At 37.5% G+C, this 17786-nt stretch overlaps 1 protein-coding gene across 2 annotated transcripts in view; it reads left to right on the top strand.

Moving 5' to 3' along the window:
• The window catches only part of NPSR1 (neuropeptide S receptor 1), a 151347-nt gene that overhangs the window by 104217 nt on the left and 29344 nt on the right, over positions 1-17786 (top strand). The window contains exons 4-5 of one of the 2 annotated variants that reach the window (XM_047695132.1): positions 6102-6198; positions 16682-16886. In XM_047695132.1, the coding sequence (XP_047551088.1) occupies positions 6102-6198; positions 16682-16886 (302 nt within the window). The remainder of the gene's footprint in view (positions 1-6101; positions 6199-16681; positions 16887-17786) is intronic. The other variant, XM_047695133.1, reaches the window with a different exon arrangement.

A 17786-nucleotide genomic window follows, 5' to 3' on the forward strand; every position in this document is an offset into this window, starting at 1 on the left:
ATAAAAGCAAAGGGAACATTTCTTAACTCACTCTGTGAGTCCAGCATTACTCTAACACCAAAACCAGACAAAGGCATCATAGGAAAGTAAAACTATAGACCAATATCTCTCATGAACATAGATATAAAAATTATCAACAAATATTAGTAAATTGAATGAAAATACTTAGAAAAAGAATTACATACCATGACCAAATGGAAATCATTCCAGGTATGCAAGGTTCACCATTCAAAAATCAATTAATGTAATTCATTAAATCAAAAAGTTGAAGTGAAAAAAAATGTATATAATAATTTTAATAGATACAGAAAAAGCATTTGCTAAAATCCATTGTGAATTTGAAATGAAATAAAATATCCATTCACAGTAAAAAGTCTCCACAAACTTTTCATAGAAGGCAATTTCCTCAATTGGTAGCTACAAAAAGCTACTGCTAACCTCATACTCAATGGTGAGAGACTGGACGTATCTTTCCTAAGATAGGGAACAAGGCAAGGATATTCCCTCTCATTACTGCCATTTAGCATCATACTGGAAATCCCACCTAACTCAACAGGACAAAAAAAGGAAATAAAAGGCATACAGATTGGGAAAGATGAAATACCTGTTCACAGATGAAAACAAAACAAAACAAAACAAAACATAGAAAATCTGTGGGCTTATTAAGTGAAAATAAAAAATAACAAGGTTGAAGAATGCAATATGCTTTTATATACTAGGAATGAAAAATCTGAATTTAAAACTTAAGAAGCAATAACCATTAATGTTAGCGCAAAAAATATGAAAGACTTAGGTATAAACCTAACAAAATATGTGCAAGATCAGTATGAAGGAAACTGTAAAACTTTGGTGGGAGAAATCAAAGAATATCAAAGTATAAAGATAGGTATTCTATTTTAGGGAAATGCACTATGATTAAGATATCAATTTTGTTCAAAACAACTTATAAATTCAATGCAATCCCAGTCAAAATCCCACCAAGTTATTTTATAGATACAGACAAACTCTAGAGTTTGTGTGGATAGGTTAAAGACACAGACAAGCCAATACAATACTGAGGAAGAACACAGTTGGAGGAGATACTACCTGATTTCAGACTTACAAAAATGCTATAGCTACATCAAGACACCATGATATTGGCAAAAAAAAAATCAACAAATAGATCAACGGAACAGAATAGAGACCCCAGAAACAAATGCACACTAAAAGTCAACTGATCTTTGACAAAGGAGCAAAGACAATTCAATGGAGAAAAGATAGCCTTGCCAAGAAATACTGCTGGAGTCATTGGTATCCAATTAAATAATATTAATGATCATGATGATGATCTGACTAAAGACTTTACACCTTTCACAAAAACGAATTAGTATGGATCATAGACTTAAATGAAACATGCAAGGCTATAAAACTACTAGAAGATAATATAAGAGAGAATCTAGGGGACTTTGGGTTTCTCAATGACTTTTTAGATATAACACCAAAAGCAACATCCATGAAAGAAAAAAATGAAAAGTTGGATTTTATGAAAATTTAAAACATCTCTGCAAAAGACACTGTTAAGAGACAGCAAAGACAAGGCACAGAATGGCAAAAAAATGTTTGCAAAACACATACTTGATAAAGGATTTGTATCCAAAATATACAAAGAGATCTTAAAACTCAACCCACTTAAAAATGAGCAAAAGATCTGAACAGACACTTCTCCAAAGAAGATAGAACGATAACAAACAAGCATATGAAAAGAAGCTCACCATTGTATGGCATTAGGGAATCCCAAATTAGAACAAGATAGCATTAACATAGCTATTAGAATGACTATAGTCCAAAAAACTGATGATGCAAAATGCTAATGCTGTTTGCAGGAATGCAAAATGGTACATCCGTTTTGAAAGCTATTTTGGCAGTTCAACTTTATAAAAATAAAATTTTATAAAAATAAAATTGAACATACTCTTATCATACAATATAGCAATTACACTCCTAGGTATATAAACAATGAGTTGACAACTTACATTCACACAAAAACTTACACAAGAATGTTTATAGCAATGTTATTCAGAATTGTCAAAAATTAGAAGCAGGATGTTCCTCAAAAGCTGAATGGATGAAAAAAAATGGCTACATGAGTATGATTACAACCATATGACCTTCTGGAAAAGGGAAACAATGAAGATCATAAAAAGATCAATGGTTCCTAGGGACTTGGAAGAATTGAATAGGTAAAACACAGAGGATTTTTAGAATAGTAAAACTTTTCTGTATGAATGGTGGATACATGATATCATGCATTTATCAAAAACCCACAGAATTATACAACACAAAGAATAAGGCTTCATATAAAACATTGATTTTGGTAATAATGTGTTGATATCAGTTCATCAGTTTTAACAAATGGATGCTAATAATAGGGAAGGATGTTAATAATAGGGAAAAGTAGGGGAAAGGAGGGTGGGACATCTCTGTACTATCTGCTCTATTTTTTCTGTAAAACTAAAATTGCTGTAATAAATAAAGTATATTAATTTTTTAAGTCCAGGGATCCTCCTGTACATGGATCCAATCTGGTATTTTTCTAAATAAAAATTTTCTAAGTTTGCTGCATTCAAGTCTCACTTCTCTGGAAGATTTTCCTTAGTTTTATATTTCCTAGGTCATTTTTGTCAGAATTGAGGGGTGGGGTAGTGCGAATTCAGACATATGTCCTCAAGCTGCCATCTGTTCTCCAAATGGTATCCCATATGTTGTTGATGTGTAGAATTTTCATTGTTGACATTTATGAATTGACTATAATTGTACTTTGATTTCCTTCTTGACTCAAGTTAATTACAAGGGTGTTTAAATTTCCAAGTGGTATTTAAAAAAAAATAACATGGTACTAATTTCAGCTTTTATTGCTTGTTGTTTTAAATATGCAAATTATATAAGTTGTATAATTTTTAGAATCTATTGAGGGATTTTTTTTCTTGGTAGTTTAGTTTAGGACCAGTTTTGAAATGGTTGCCTAGATATTTTACAATAATGTGTATTATTTTTAAAGTGTGTTTAATTTTTCCATGTATTATTATGTTTTATTCTTTTAAATCTTTAAACATTTTAGTCATACATATTTAGTATTATGTTGCTTGTCACATATAAGTTTATTAATATTCTATCACCATTTTGTATTGTATTTTTTTAAATAAAAAGAATCCATTTGTCTCATGTAGTGCAATTTGTTTTGAATTTAATTTATCTGTTAGCAGTATTGTATTAAATGCCTTCTTTTGGTTTTAGTTGTTCTGTATACCTTTGGTCATCTTTGTATTTTTTAAACTTTGATAATCATTTGGTTTCAGAGGTTTGTTTTCAACACACTAAGCAGTTAGATTTGGGGAAGGATTTTGTACACAGTCTTTGTTTTAGTCAAGGAGGTTAAGCCATTTATATTTATTGAGACAAATGGTGTTTGGTATTATTTAAATCACCTGATTTTAATCTTTTTGGTTAATTTTTTTCCTATTTACATGTTTTTTCTTTTCTATTTGGTTATTAATTGTATTAGGCTGAAAGATGCCACCCCAACCAAAATCCAAATCCTAATCCCTAAAATGTATGTATATTACCTTCTATGGCAAATAGGGACTTTACAGATGTAATTAAATGGGGAGATTATTCTGGATTATCTTAATGAGTCTAAACATAATCATATATATCCTTTATAAAAGGGAGGCAGAGGGAGATTTGACAGACAGAAGAGACATTGTAACCACAGACTCAAGATGTAATTGGTATAACCACAAATCAAAAAATGCTGGCTGTCACCTGAAGCTGAAAGAGGCAAGGGAGGAAACACGCCACCCCCCCCCCCCCAGAACCTTTGGAGGGAGGCTGGCCTGGCTAACATTTTGACTTTGAACTAGTATACTATAAGTGATTTTGCACTTCTGGTCTCTAGAAATGTAAGAGAATAAATTTATGTTGGTCTAAACCACAGGTTTGTGATAATTTGTTACAGTAACCATAAGAAGTTAATAAATTATTTTCTCCATTTTTATTTCACTATCATAGCTTATCTTTAATTTTTAAATTAAGTATGTCTCTATCAAAGTAAAAAACAAAAGAGATGCCTAAAATGCCCAAATGGAAAGATATAACATGGTTCCTTTTCTTATACTCTCTCTTCTCCCCTTATACTCTCTTCTCAACTCCCCAGATTTTTCCCTGGAATGTTTCCTAAATAAATTCATAGTTATTTTGTAAACATGTTGCGGGAATTTTTGGACTCATTGCTTACCATAGCTGTTATTATTCAATCCTGTCCCTCTTGTAGAGTTCTTAATTTTGAAACAATGCTCAATCAGCAGAAATATTTCCTCATAGAAGATTTTGCAGGAGATTATGTGATGTTATGCTTTCTTCTTTCTTATACATATAAGTAAATTATTCTGTGCCTTGGCACAGAAATGATATTTACAAAATTCTTGGATCATAATTTTTCTTTCAAAACTCTGAACATGTTTTTATGCTATTTTTCTGGCATTTTATTTTTGTAAAAAAGAGGCACGACAATTTGAAATGCACTTCTTTTATGTAACCTTTAGTTTTTTTTTTACCCTGCCTAGATATTTGAAGACCCTTGAAATTAACTACTGTTTTTGACTGTGTCTCAAAATACATCTCTTTTTGTTAATGCTGGCACTCTCTTTTGTGAACTTTCCTTTTGCTCCAAATTCTGAACTTGTGTCGACTACCTCACTCAACACAGCCAAAAATGGCTGAGATTCTTGTGACCTTCTTACCACAACATTCCACCCCACAGAGTTCTGCCCCTGGGGACTTTTTTTCCCCATCCTCCTCAAATGCCACCTCCTGAGCTGTGTGTGGTCAGCTATAACAATTCTGAATTCTTGGGTCACACATAGAAATCCCAGTTTTCTCTAAGAAGACAGTTGTCTAATTTTTTTTGGTTAAACTTGGACATCATTCTTCCCTCCATCCATATAGCACCTTTTTAGCAAGAGGAGACGCTCTTCTTACATCCCTCAGGAGAACCTTCAATCACTAATCAGACCTCAAAACCCCCTCCCTATAGCACCTTCCACAATGGTAGTACTGGGATGCATTTGTGGTAGTATTCTAGGTAAAAATAATAAAGAACAACAATATAGTTGATTGTTAGTTGAGTGAGGGAAAGAATAATAAGGTATAAATTCAGACAAAAGTTATTACCAAAGTCATGGTATTTTTCTTTCATTTTAGAAGAGATTCAGACACTCACCCTTAGACTTTGGTCTTTGACTTAACCCTTCCCACTCTGGAATTGGCCCAAAGATTACAAAACAGAGATATGGCTAGACTCTTGGTAGAAATGAGGCTCAACGTTACCCAAAAACTTTCCACTTTGATCATCCTTTCAGAGATATTTCACTTAATTATATTTTGATTATGCTCTTCTCATAAAGAAGTTAACCTCTTATATCCCAATTTCTTTCTCTGCAAACTCTACAAATAACACTATACTTAGGATAATTAAAGGGCCTGAGCAAAGTTTATAAGAGATGGGGTGGGAAGGAGGAAGAGGGGACCCAAGGACTCACCCTAATGAACAGCTCTGCTAAAGAAGTGGAGAAGGAAGTAAGTTCTGAGACTGTCAACACAGATGATGATAAATGATTCTAAACAGCACGTGGGCTCCCGGAAACCAGATCCCATCCATTGTCTCTCAACAACTCACACTGATAAAACCCAAATGAATGTTTCTTTCTAATTATTCTGGAGTGTCAAGTATGGCAGCGAAAATTAGTTTAGCTTTATAAGTCAACTACAAACAAATGTACCATGCAAATGTCAAGAAAGACTGATCCTGAGATGTGGTGTCTCCAAGAAGTCAAGTGAATGAATGAAGAAGGGTGAGCTTAGAAGCATTCTCACTGGTCACCATTAGCAATGACAAGTCCAATTCCAAAACAGCAGTCTACTTCTAGACATAGGGAGTCAGTCATTTCTCTCCCTAGCCCAAACTTCATCCCTCCTTAGGTTCAGTGCACAGGTTTCTAAATAGCACAAAATACTCCTCTATGATATGCATTCTCTCACTTACCTCCTCTTGTTTCTGTCTTCAGGTTATGCTGCTCTATGCTTCTACCTATGTGCTGGTGTCCCTCAGCCTAGACAGATACCATGCCATCGTCTACCCCATGAAGTTCCTGCAAGAGGTAAGTGGGCTTAACCAAGGTCTATCCTGTAAGAAATCATCCTTGGGTGAGGGTAGGATTGTTTCCACTAATATTATCCTCCTAAATTCTTATTCCCACTCTCTTCTTTTCTACTTTCTTTCCACTTCATGGGTCTGATGGTCCAAAAAGATGTAGAATTAGAAGCAGAATGCCTAGGAAAAGTGGATACTATTTGGATACTATGTATCTACTATGTAGATAGTACCCATGGATGGTCAACAAGCACTTTGTCTTCCTTACTTCCAAACCATAGAGATAATTGGAAAGATGTTTTTAATTGACACTATTACTGGAAACTAGTAAAATTCTCTTTGAACCAGTGATAGTGCGGAAGCCCCAGAAGAAGAAAACAGATGGGTCAGAGGGAAGGTTTAAACCACACAACTCACAATACCCACAGACGACACTACAGTAATATGGGTGAAGTGTTAAGAGTGCTTCCTAAATAGATCGTGTAAGGGCCAAAGCAAGAAGGATTCAAGGAAACCAGTAGGGTGATTTCTGGAGCACAAGGAGGAGGGTTCATCACTGCATGTTTACTTTCCCTCTGTCCTCCCCCTTCCCAGTGGGACAACAGAGATAGGGGGCTCTTCCTCCTAGTAGTGGGGATGCTGGATTTGAAGAGACAGGGTGGGGTCCTAGGAAGAGATGACTCCTTGGAGGGATGGTTGGTACCTAGTCACAAGACTAATTGTCCATTACTCTGCCCATGGGCAGAGCCCAATTTCCTCCAGGACCCCTGAAAACAAGTAAGAACCCAATGTTGACTGACCTGTGCCACACTCTCCCAGGAAGCCTGTAAAAACTTATAAAATGAAGAACTAATATGAAATCTTGACTACAGAGATGAGGTGCAATCAAATATCATACAAAATGAGACAAAAACCAAACTATGGAAAATAGATGATAGTTCAGAATACCATTCTGAGGCATTTACAACTAAGAAAGTAAAATTAGCAGAACAAGCAGAACTTTAGAATAAGTAGAATTAATGTCATCAGATACTATTGAATATTTCAGACAATATTGGCACAGATCTTTTGAATGATAAGTTAAGAACATCTAGTTAAAACAAAATGTGCAGTCCTTTGACCTTGAAGTTCTACTTCTCGGTATCTTCTCTGGACAAACACTCACATGCATGCCTGTATGTACATGTGTTGTTTATTGTAGCTTTGCTTAGAAGAGCAGGAATTCCTTTAGTGGAGGAATGTAGATGTTTCAGTAGCTTAGATTTATTGATTGCATACCAGATGCATTCGTGATTATATAAGTTCTTTAATTCTTACAATGTCTCTATGTGATAGGTCCCATTATTATCTGAATCCTACAGTTTGGACAATTATAATTTAGAGAGTTAAAGTAACTTGCCCAAATCACACAGCTGGTAGGTGCCGGGCAAGACTTGAACCCAAGATGGCTTGAGTGTAATTCAGGTATTTTGACTACCGCATATCCTGCTTCTCAATGAGGAAGTAGGATAGCCACAGACAGTAAAAAAAAGAAAAAGTAATAAACAAATGCTTGCAAGGGCACACACCAACTAGTCCTCACTTCTGGCAATGGGATTTCAACTAGCCATAGGGACCACAGGGACTTACGTAAAAGAAGGTAGACTGATGAGTTGTGCGCAATTAAAACTAGTTTAAAAATAGAATTTACACCTGTTTTTTGTAGGCTTTTCTTAAGGTTGGGTGTGTGTGTGTGTGTAAAGTATGTGACCAGCACCAAGCTTTCTGGGCACTTTCATTGCCTCAGTGATTGTGATAAAGGAGGAAGCAGGGAGTGGGACAAAGGGAAATGGGAGAGACACTTCATGATCTAAACAAAGGTGTGATATACTTATTCATTCACCTATTTATTTATGCCCAGCAAGCCCCAGGAAGGATTGAGTGGGGACATACAAAAAACACATACACCAGAGTATTTCAAGGTACAGAAATATGAGTATTAGGGAAATTAAGTATAAGAAATGTGAGGGGTGTCCTGAGACATTTGCTGGAGGTGGAGGCTTAGGGAATCCATAACCAGAAGGGAAACATTACTCATCTCAAAATACTCATTGGGTTAAAAAAAAAAAATCAACGCTTTAGCTCATGGCAAATATGACTAGTTCTAGGAGACACTGCAATATTATGAACAGTGTCCTAAATTACAGAAGAAGCAGCAATGAATATTATAGTGTTCTTTTAAAGATGTAAAGGAATTTATTTCCTCACTACAAAATTAATAGAGGTTTGGTGGAGGGCACTTGGAAAATAATCATCATCAATAGCTTTGGGTAAAGATGAAAACTTAGAAATAGACATTACCCATTTTCCCTTCCTTTCTGGCCAATCCCACTGAAGTCACAGAGGAAACAGAAATAAAGAGGATGTACAGCTTGGAAGGAGCCAAGAAAAGAAGGCTTCAAATAACAGAACCTCATGGAATTCCCAGCACACAGGGAGCTGATGAAAAATGGATGCCACACCCACCCAGAAAGGCTGCATAGCGATGTACGAGTTTTAGGGTGATGTGGTAGGTTAGAACAGGGAACCCTGTTGGGCTCACTTGGTATTACTTGGTGTTATAGCTCCTCAGAATTTAAGGGCAGCATTGAGGGGCTGGGCTAAGGGTTCATGTGATTGAACAAAGAGGGGGCAGCAGAAAGAGATTCCCCACCAGGCAGCACAGCTTCTTACCCAGAATTGAGCAGGCTGAAGCCACAGGGTGTCCCTCAGGGTTGAGCAGACACCAGGTGATGGCGACTAAACCAATGGAAGAAGAGGGGAAGGGGAGGCCTTCCCCTTGTTCTTACTGGTCTTGTTCACTGCTTTTTACTAAAGTGGTGGTTTTCTCAGCCAGGAACTCCAGAGAAACTGACATTTTAAGCCTCTTTAGGTTAAATAAATACAAGAACAATTAGGAAATCATCTATTCATAATGAAGAGAAATACATAGTTCAAGATACTAAAGCATAATATAAAACTTTGATAATTTAAGAAATATGATACTGAAATCAGAATAACGTACACAAGGCATATGAAATATCAAATCAGTTAGAAAAGAATGAGTTAGTCAGTATATGGCATTAGTATAGTTGTCTAGCCATTTAAAAAATATTAGACTGCCATCTGTCACAGTGAATTACAAAGTAAATGTCAGTTGGATGGAAAAAGTAAAAATTTTAAACTTGAAAGGGTACGCGTAAAACTTTTTATTTTTGGTGAGGGAAAGATCCTTCTGGGAATAACACCAAAAGCAGAAACAATAAGGGGAATAAATGTAGTTTAAACTATATCAAAACTTTAAAACTCTTTATACAAATAATAAACATTGTATGCATACCAAAGCAGAATGACAAATAGAAAATATTTGCATACAACAGGCAAAGGCATAATATCCTTCTATAGAACTCTGGCAAAGAAATAAGAACAATTGAAAAAGCAGACAAAGGACATGAACAAATTATTAAAAAACAAAAAAAAAATAAATGGACGATATAGAGAAATGTTCCTTTTGACCACTAACTGAAGAACTGCAAGATTAGACATTTGGATATGAAATCTTATCAATGAGATGACAAGAGTAAGAGGAAGAATCCTCTCAGTGTTGGGAGAGTATAAAGAAATAGGGATGTCTGTACACTTCCGATGGGAGCCATAAGTTGTAGACACTTTTGGAAGAAATTGAATAATATTTGCCAAAATCTGTTTCTCAGAGTTCATCCTAAGGCAACAGCACCATAAAGAGAATACACATAAATTGTTTGCAATAAAATAATTGGAAACAATTTAAATAATAATAGGTTATCAATAAAATTGGAGTTTAGTGATGGGAAAAAAATTGGAGTTTAGTGATGGAGTAGTGATGGGAAAAAAATTTATATCGGTGCTTTTCAAATTACACTTCACACACTGGCCCTGGAGGACTCATTTTGTAGACCTGCTCCAGAACAGGTCTGGAAGCTTCTGGCTGTCACGCAGCCTCACCCTGAGCCACCCAGGCATCCTGCACTGGGCTCGAGATAAAATTATGTTTGATGAAAGGCTTTTATTGCCTAAAGAAGTCGGAATGTCACTTGTATAGATGCAGACATGAAAAGACGTCATAAAATTTTTTGACAAAGACTTTCTTGACATGAAGATATGGTCATAAAAAATTTTTTCTGAGAAAAAAATCAGGTTGAAAACCAGCATGTACATTATGTTCACATTTTTATATGTGTAATCTACATATTACATATGAACCCATTATCAAAATTGGGCTGGCTATTTCCGGTACTTTCCACCAGGGACTTTTTTGCCTTCTTTTTGTTGATATTTCCCTGCTGGTATTTCTGTAATTATCATGGGTAGCTTCCATTATTAAAAACAAAGAAGGCCTATGGGATGCATGAAAGAGAGGACTAAGACAAAAGTACCGAATTAGGGGGAAGGGAGTCAAGATGGCAGAAGAGTAGCAGACTGAGATGACATCAGGTTGCAGGAGTTCAGCTAGATAGTTATCAAACCATTTTGAACACCTACAAACCCAACAGGAGATCAAAGAGAAGAAGAGCAGCAATTCTAGAAACAGGAAATCGAACACTTTCTGAAAGGTAGGACATGCGGAGAAGTGAATCCAAAGCAAAGGGATGATAGACCGCGGAGGGAGGGGCGGGCTTCCGGCAAGCAGTCAAGGAACAGAGCACAAAATTCAAACTTTTAAAAGTCTGCTCCACTGAGGGACAATTCTCCAGAGGCTAAGCGGGGGTGGAGCCCTCGCTGGGACAGTGTGGTCTCAGGTCCTGCGGGGTCACAGAAGGTTCAGGGGTGTCTGAGTGTAGCAGAGTTTGCAGGTATCAGAGCGGGGAAGCCAACTACAGATACGGAGCCAAAGAGTGCGTTCTCAACTCGGGATTACCCTAAATTGTGATCTGTGGCATAGTCGGACCACTGCTATTTGAGCAGGGACACCACAAGTGCCAGATCTAGGGAGACTCACCTTCCTTCCCTGGAGGCAGGAATCTGCTGGGTTTGGAGACTCACCTTCCTTCCCTGGAGTCAGGAATCTGCTGGGTTTGGAGACTCCAAATGGGGCTGTGTGTCAGAGACAGAAATGCTCAGTAATAGGCCGGGTGAGCTCCGAGCATGGCCGGAGACCAGGGAGACAGTAGTAATTGACCGTTTTTCTCCAAGGGCGCACTGAGGTGTGGGACCCCAAGCTCTGGGCTCTTCCGTACCGGAGACTGGGAGGCCGCCATTTTCATTCCCGTCCTCCAGAGCTCTACGGAAAGCATTCAGGGAACAAAAACTCCTGAGAATGAACTCAAGCAGATTATTTAGCCTGGCCCCTGGCAAGGGCGGCACAATTCCACCTCAGGCAAAGACATTTGAGAACCACTACAACAGGCTTCTCCCCCAGAAGATCAGCAAGAACATCCAGCCAAGACCAAGCTCACTGATCAAGGGGAATTCAGAGGAGGGGAAAGCAAAGCATGGAATTCATGTCTTTCTCCCCATGATTCTTTAGTCTTGCAAAGTTAGTTAAATTTTTTTAATTTTATTTTTTCTTATTCTAATTTTTTAATTTTTCCTATTTCCTCTTTTAACATTTTTTAACTAGTTTACTTAATAATACCTTTCTAAAAAAAATCTTTTAAAACCTTCATTGTATCTGACTTTATTTTTTGTATACATACAGGGTTTTTTCCTTCTAAAAAATTTTTGAGATACAATTTCTTCTAATAGATCAAAATATGCCCTAAATCTAGCACAGGGCTTTGTTCTATTCTCCACCCTGAGCAAATTCTCTCCACTTTCTTTTCTTTCTTTTTCCAACCAACTTATCAATTCCTTTTTTTAGAATTGTTTAAAAATTTTCATCCTTAGTCATATTCCATCCCTTCCTCATGTTTACCCTTATTTTTGTATATACATAAGTTTTTCTTTCTTTAAAAAATTTTGGGAGGTAGTTTCTTCTAAAAGACCAAAATACACCTCAAATCAAGTGGGTGGCTCTGTTCTATTTACCAGTCTAATATATACATATATTTTTTAATTTTTAAAAAAAATTTTTAAACTTCTTTTTACTCCCTTTCTTCTCCCCCCAATTTGGGGTCTCTTCTGATTTGTTTAGCATACATTTTTCTGGGGTCTTTGCCACCCTTTTAGTATTTTATTCTCCATTCATATATTCTCATCTGGATAAAATGACAAGGTGGAAAAACTCACCACCAAAAAAAAAAAAAAAAAAAAAAAAAACAAGAGGCAGTACCAAAGGCTAGGGACTTAATCAATATGGACATTGGTAATATGTCAGATCTAGAGTTCAGAATGACAATTCTCAAGGTGCTAGCTGGGCTTGAAAAAGGCATGGAAGATATTAGAGAAACCCTGTAGGGAGAAATAAAAGCCCTTTCTGGAGAAATAAAAGAACTAAAATCTTAACCAAGCTGAAATTGAAAAAACTATTAATGAGGTGCAATAAAAAGTGGAGGCTCTTACTGCTAGGATAAATGAGGCAGAGGAGAGAATTAGTGGTATAGAAGATGAAATTATGGAGAATAAAGAAGCTGGGCAAAAGAGAGACAAACAACTACTGGACCACGAGGGGAGAATTTGAGAGATAAGTGATACCATAAGATGAAACAGTATTAGAATAATTGGGATTCCAGAAGAAGAAGAAAGAGAGAGGAGGGCAGAAAGTATATTGGAGAGAATTATTGTAGAGAATTTCCCTAATATGGCAAAGGGAACAAACATCAAAATCCAGGATGCACAGAGAACCCCCCTCAAAATCAATAAAAATAGGTCCACACCCATCATCTAACAGTGAAACTTACAAGTCTTAGTGACAAAGAGAAAATCCTGAAAGTAGCCTGGGACAAGAAGTCTGTAACATACAGTGGTAAAAATGTTAGATTGGCAGCATACTTATGAACAGAGACCTAGCAGGACAGAAAGAACTGGCATGATATATTCAGATACTAAATGAGAAAAACATGCAGCCGAGAATACTATATCCAGCTAGGTTATCATTGAAAATAGAAGGAGAGATAAAAAGCATCCAGGACAAACAAAAACTAAAAGAATTTGTAAACCCCAAACCAGCCCTACAGGAAATACTGAAAGGGGTCCTCTAAGTAAAGAGAGAGCCTGAAAGTAGTAGACTGGAAAGGAACAGAGACAACATACAGTAAGTCACCTTACAGGTAATACAATGGCACTAAATTCATATCTTTTAATAGTTACCCTGAATGTAAATGGGCTAAATGTCCCAATCAAAAGACACAGGGTATCAGAATGGATAAAAAAACAAAACCCGTCAATACGCTGTCTACAAGAAACTCACTTTAGACCCAAAGACACCTCCAGATTTAAAGTGAGGGGGTGGAAAACAATTTACCATGCTAATGGACATCCAAAGAAAGCTAGGGTGGCAATCCTTATATCAGATAAATTAGATTTGAAGCCAAAGACTATGATAAGAGATGAGGAGGGACATAACATCATACTCAAAGTGTCTGTCCAACAAGAAGATCTAAAAATTTTAAATATCTATGCCCCTAACTTGGGAGCAGCCAACTATATAAACCAATTAATAACAAAATCAAAGAAACACACTGACAACAATACAATAATAGTAGGGGACTTTAACACCCCCCTCAATGAAATGGACAGATCATCCAAGCAAAATATCAACAAGGAAATAAAGGCCTTAAATGACACACTGGACCAGATGGACATCACAGATATATTCAGAACATTCCATCCCAAAGCAACAGAATAGATATTCTTCTCTAGTGCACATGGAACATTCTCCAGAATAGATCACATCCTGGGTCACAAATCAGGTCTCAACCAGTACGAAAAGATTGGGATCATTCCCTGCATATTTTCAGAACATGATGCTCTGAAGCTAGAAATCAATCACAAGAGGAAAGTTGGAAAGAACCCAAATACATGGAGGCTAAAGAGCATCCTACTAAAGAATGAATGGGTCAGTCAGGAAATTAAAGAAGAATTGAAAAAAAATCATGGAAATAAATGATAATGAAAATGTAACAGTTCAAAATCTGTGGGACACAGCAAAGGCAGTCCTGAGAGGAAAATATATAGCAATACAAGCCTTTCTCAAGTAACAAGAAAGGTCTCAAGTACACAACTTAACCCTATACCTAAAAGAGCTGGAGAAAGAACAGTAAAGGAAGCTTAAACCCAGCAGGAGAAGAGAAATAATAAAGATCAGATCAGAAATCAATGAAATAGAAACCAAAAGAACAGTAGAACAAATCAACAAAACTAGGAGCTAGTTCCTTGAAAGAATTAATAAGATTGATAAACCCTTGGCCAGACTTATCAAAAAGAAAAGAGAAAGGACCAAATAAATGATACCATGAATGAAAGATGAGAGATCACAAGCAACACCAAAGAAATACAATTATAAGAACATATTATGAGCAACTATATACCAACAAATTTGACAATCTGGAAGAAAGGGATGCATTCCTAGAGACATATAAACTACCACAACTGAACCAGGAAGAAATAGAAAACCTGCACAGACCCATAACCAGTAAGGAGATTGAAGCAGTCATCAAAAATCTCCCAACAAACAAGAGCCCAGGGCCAGACAGCTTCTGAGGGGAATTCTACCAAATATTTAAAGAAGAATTTATACCTATTCTCCTGAAACTGTTCCAAAAAAACAGAAAGGGAAGGAGAACTTCCAAACTCATTTATGAGGTTAGCATTACCTTGATCCCCAAACCAAAGACCCCATCAAAAAAGAGAATTACAGACCAATATCCTTGATGAACACAGATGTGAAAATTCTCACCAAAATACTGGCCAATAGGATCCAAGAGTATATTACAAGGATTATTCACCACAACCAAGTGGGATTTATTCCAGGGTTGCAAGTTTGGTTCAATATCCACAAATCAATCAATGTGATACAATACATATATAAAAGAAAAAATGAGAACCATACGATACTCTCAATAGATGCTGAAAAAGCATTTGACAAAGTACAGCATCCTTTTTTGATCAAAAGTCTTCACAATGTAGGGATAGAGGGTACATACCTCAATATCATTAAAACCATCTATGAAAAACCCACAGCGAATATCATTCTCAATGGAGAAAAACTGAGAGCTTTTCCACTAAGGTCAGGAACATGGCAGGGATGTCCATTATTACCACTGCTATTCAACATAGTACTAGAAGTCCTAGCCTCAGCAATCAGACAACAAAAAGAAATTAAAGGCATCCAAATCGGCAAAGAAGAAGTCAAACTATCACTCTTTGCAGATGATATGATACTTTATGTGGAAAACCCAAAAGACTCCACTCCAAATCTCCTAGAACTCATACAGGAATTCAGTAAAGTGTCAGGTTATAAAATCAATGCACAGAAACCAGTTGCATTTCTATACACCAACAACAAGACAGAAGAAAGAGAAATTAAGGAGTCAATCCTATTTATAATTGCACTCAAAACCATAAGATACCTAGGAATAAACCTAACCAAAGAGGCAAAGAATCTGTACTCAGAAAACTATAAAGTACTCATGAAAGAAATTGAGGAAGACACAAAGAAATGGAAAAATGTTCCATGGAGGCATCTGAGACTGGGGGTTTCCCAGGACAGCCCAGCACCAGTATGAGAGAAGTCATTCCAAACATTTGCCCTGAGTGCACTTTGGGGAAACATTTTTTTTGTATCTTGGTAGAATTAATGCTAAAGCACAATTTCATAATCTTTTATTCTGATTCTTTCCATGCCCATCCCTCTCAAAAGTGAATGCATTGTTAACCCATCCAGTGGAATCTGAATGGGGCCCAGGACTTGCAGATCACCCTTAAAAGTTCAGGCTCTAGGACCTACAGAAGGAGACATAATGTGAATTGTAACCAGTGAAAGAAGGATACCATGCAGGAGCGGTTATGAATGCTGCCAGGATCTGTAGAAACCTGGCTGGCATCACATCCCTGTGGTCAAGAGGAAAAATCCTCCCTTGCTCTTTGAAGGCCAGAGAGCTCTGTGTTTGTTTCCTCCCCAAATTCCCGCTGCTCTTCTTCCAGCCAAAGCTTTCCTCTGTTCCTTTGGGAAACAACTCCCTTATATCCTCAACCATATCACAGTAGCTTCCCTCTACCTCCCGCCTCCTGAGATCCCTGGTTCTCCTAACATCTCCAAAGTGGATGCTTCTCAGCTTGCCTTCTGAGCCCTTCAAGTCTTGAAGGTGGTATAGACATTTTCCTACTTCCCTGGACCATTTCCAACCCTTCCATTATTTCCCATGCACTGATCTATTCCTTTGATGCTCATGCTATCAAACTAGATTACCTTCTACCCTGTTCCCTCTCTGTCTGACCACATGGCCATGCCCCTCACCTACCAAAGATGCGATCACTGTTCTCAGTCTCTCATACTGTCCCCATCTTGGATGTCTTTGATATCTACATGGACAAACCATCCAACTTCTTTCCTTTGAGCAGAAAAGCAAGCCAAGATCCTCATCGTGATTGCCTGGAGCCTTTCTTTCCTTTTCTCCATTCCCACCCTGATCATATTTGGGAAAAGGAAACTCTCTAGTGGCAAAGTGCAGTGCTGGACGCTATGGCCGGATGACTCCTACTGGACCCCGTACATGACCATCGTGGCCTTCCTGGTGTACTTCATCCCCCTGGCAATTATCAGGTAAGAGACCAGCAGGCCAGACCCCCATGGAGGCTTTCCTGGTTCACCAACTCCTGCTCTTCTCTCCCCACAAGGCCCGTCATTGGTCCTAGTGTCCTTGAGGGAAGTGGCCAGACCACAAGACTTCATCTAAACTAAATATGTGTTAAGCCCAACTTCTCCAAAGTAGTGTAAGGAGGGGAGAACTAATATTTTCTGAGTATGTGTTATGGAACAGACATAGCTAACAGTTACCCCATATGGGATTCCATCCCATAGCTAACACAGATCCCAACTCAATGAAATAATTACATTTAGTCCCCATTTTATGTATGGTAAAACTCAGGTTCAGAGAAGTTAAGTAACCTGCCCAACATCACACAGGATTTAAAGAGGTTTTTCTGAGTTTATACCCTATTCTTTCTCTTATTTCATGTAGTCTTTCAAATATAAGGCACAGTACCAATTTCAGAGATCTTACCTTGTCATTGAAAAGATAGGTAAACCTTAAGCAAAACTGAGCAAAAAAAACTGGCAAGGAACACTTCTTGGAAGTGACTATTGAAGGAGAGAAGAATTCAGATAGGAGAAGGGAAAGGTGGGAGGGAAGCAGGTTTCCTGGTAACTGGGGGTCCGAGTTAAGTGTGATGACAGGGAAAGGACAGACAGGCATGTCAGTGGGAGAGGGAAGAAGTTGGCAATAAGCTCCTTCTGGTGGGGTGAGATTCAATTATAACGGGCCTTAACAACCAAGCCATAGGATGCTCCCTCTGTCCCACAGCCAATGATGGCCACAGATGGTCTTTCAGCAGAGAAGACCACAACTGCCTGGAGAGTCAGGGTGTCGCTTGTCATGAGGCAGGATCACCTCTGACAGCATGACTCTGCCTGGGTGGGGTCGGGGATTGATGGAGATACTGG

The sequence above is a fragment of the Lutra lutra genome, chromosome 11, assembly GCF_902655055.1.
Source record: "Lutra lutra chromosome 11, mLutLut1.2, whole genome shotgun sequence".
NCBI lineage: Eukaryota > Metazoa > Chordata > Mammalia > Carnivora > Mustelidae > Lutra > Lutra lutra.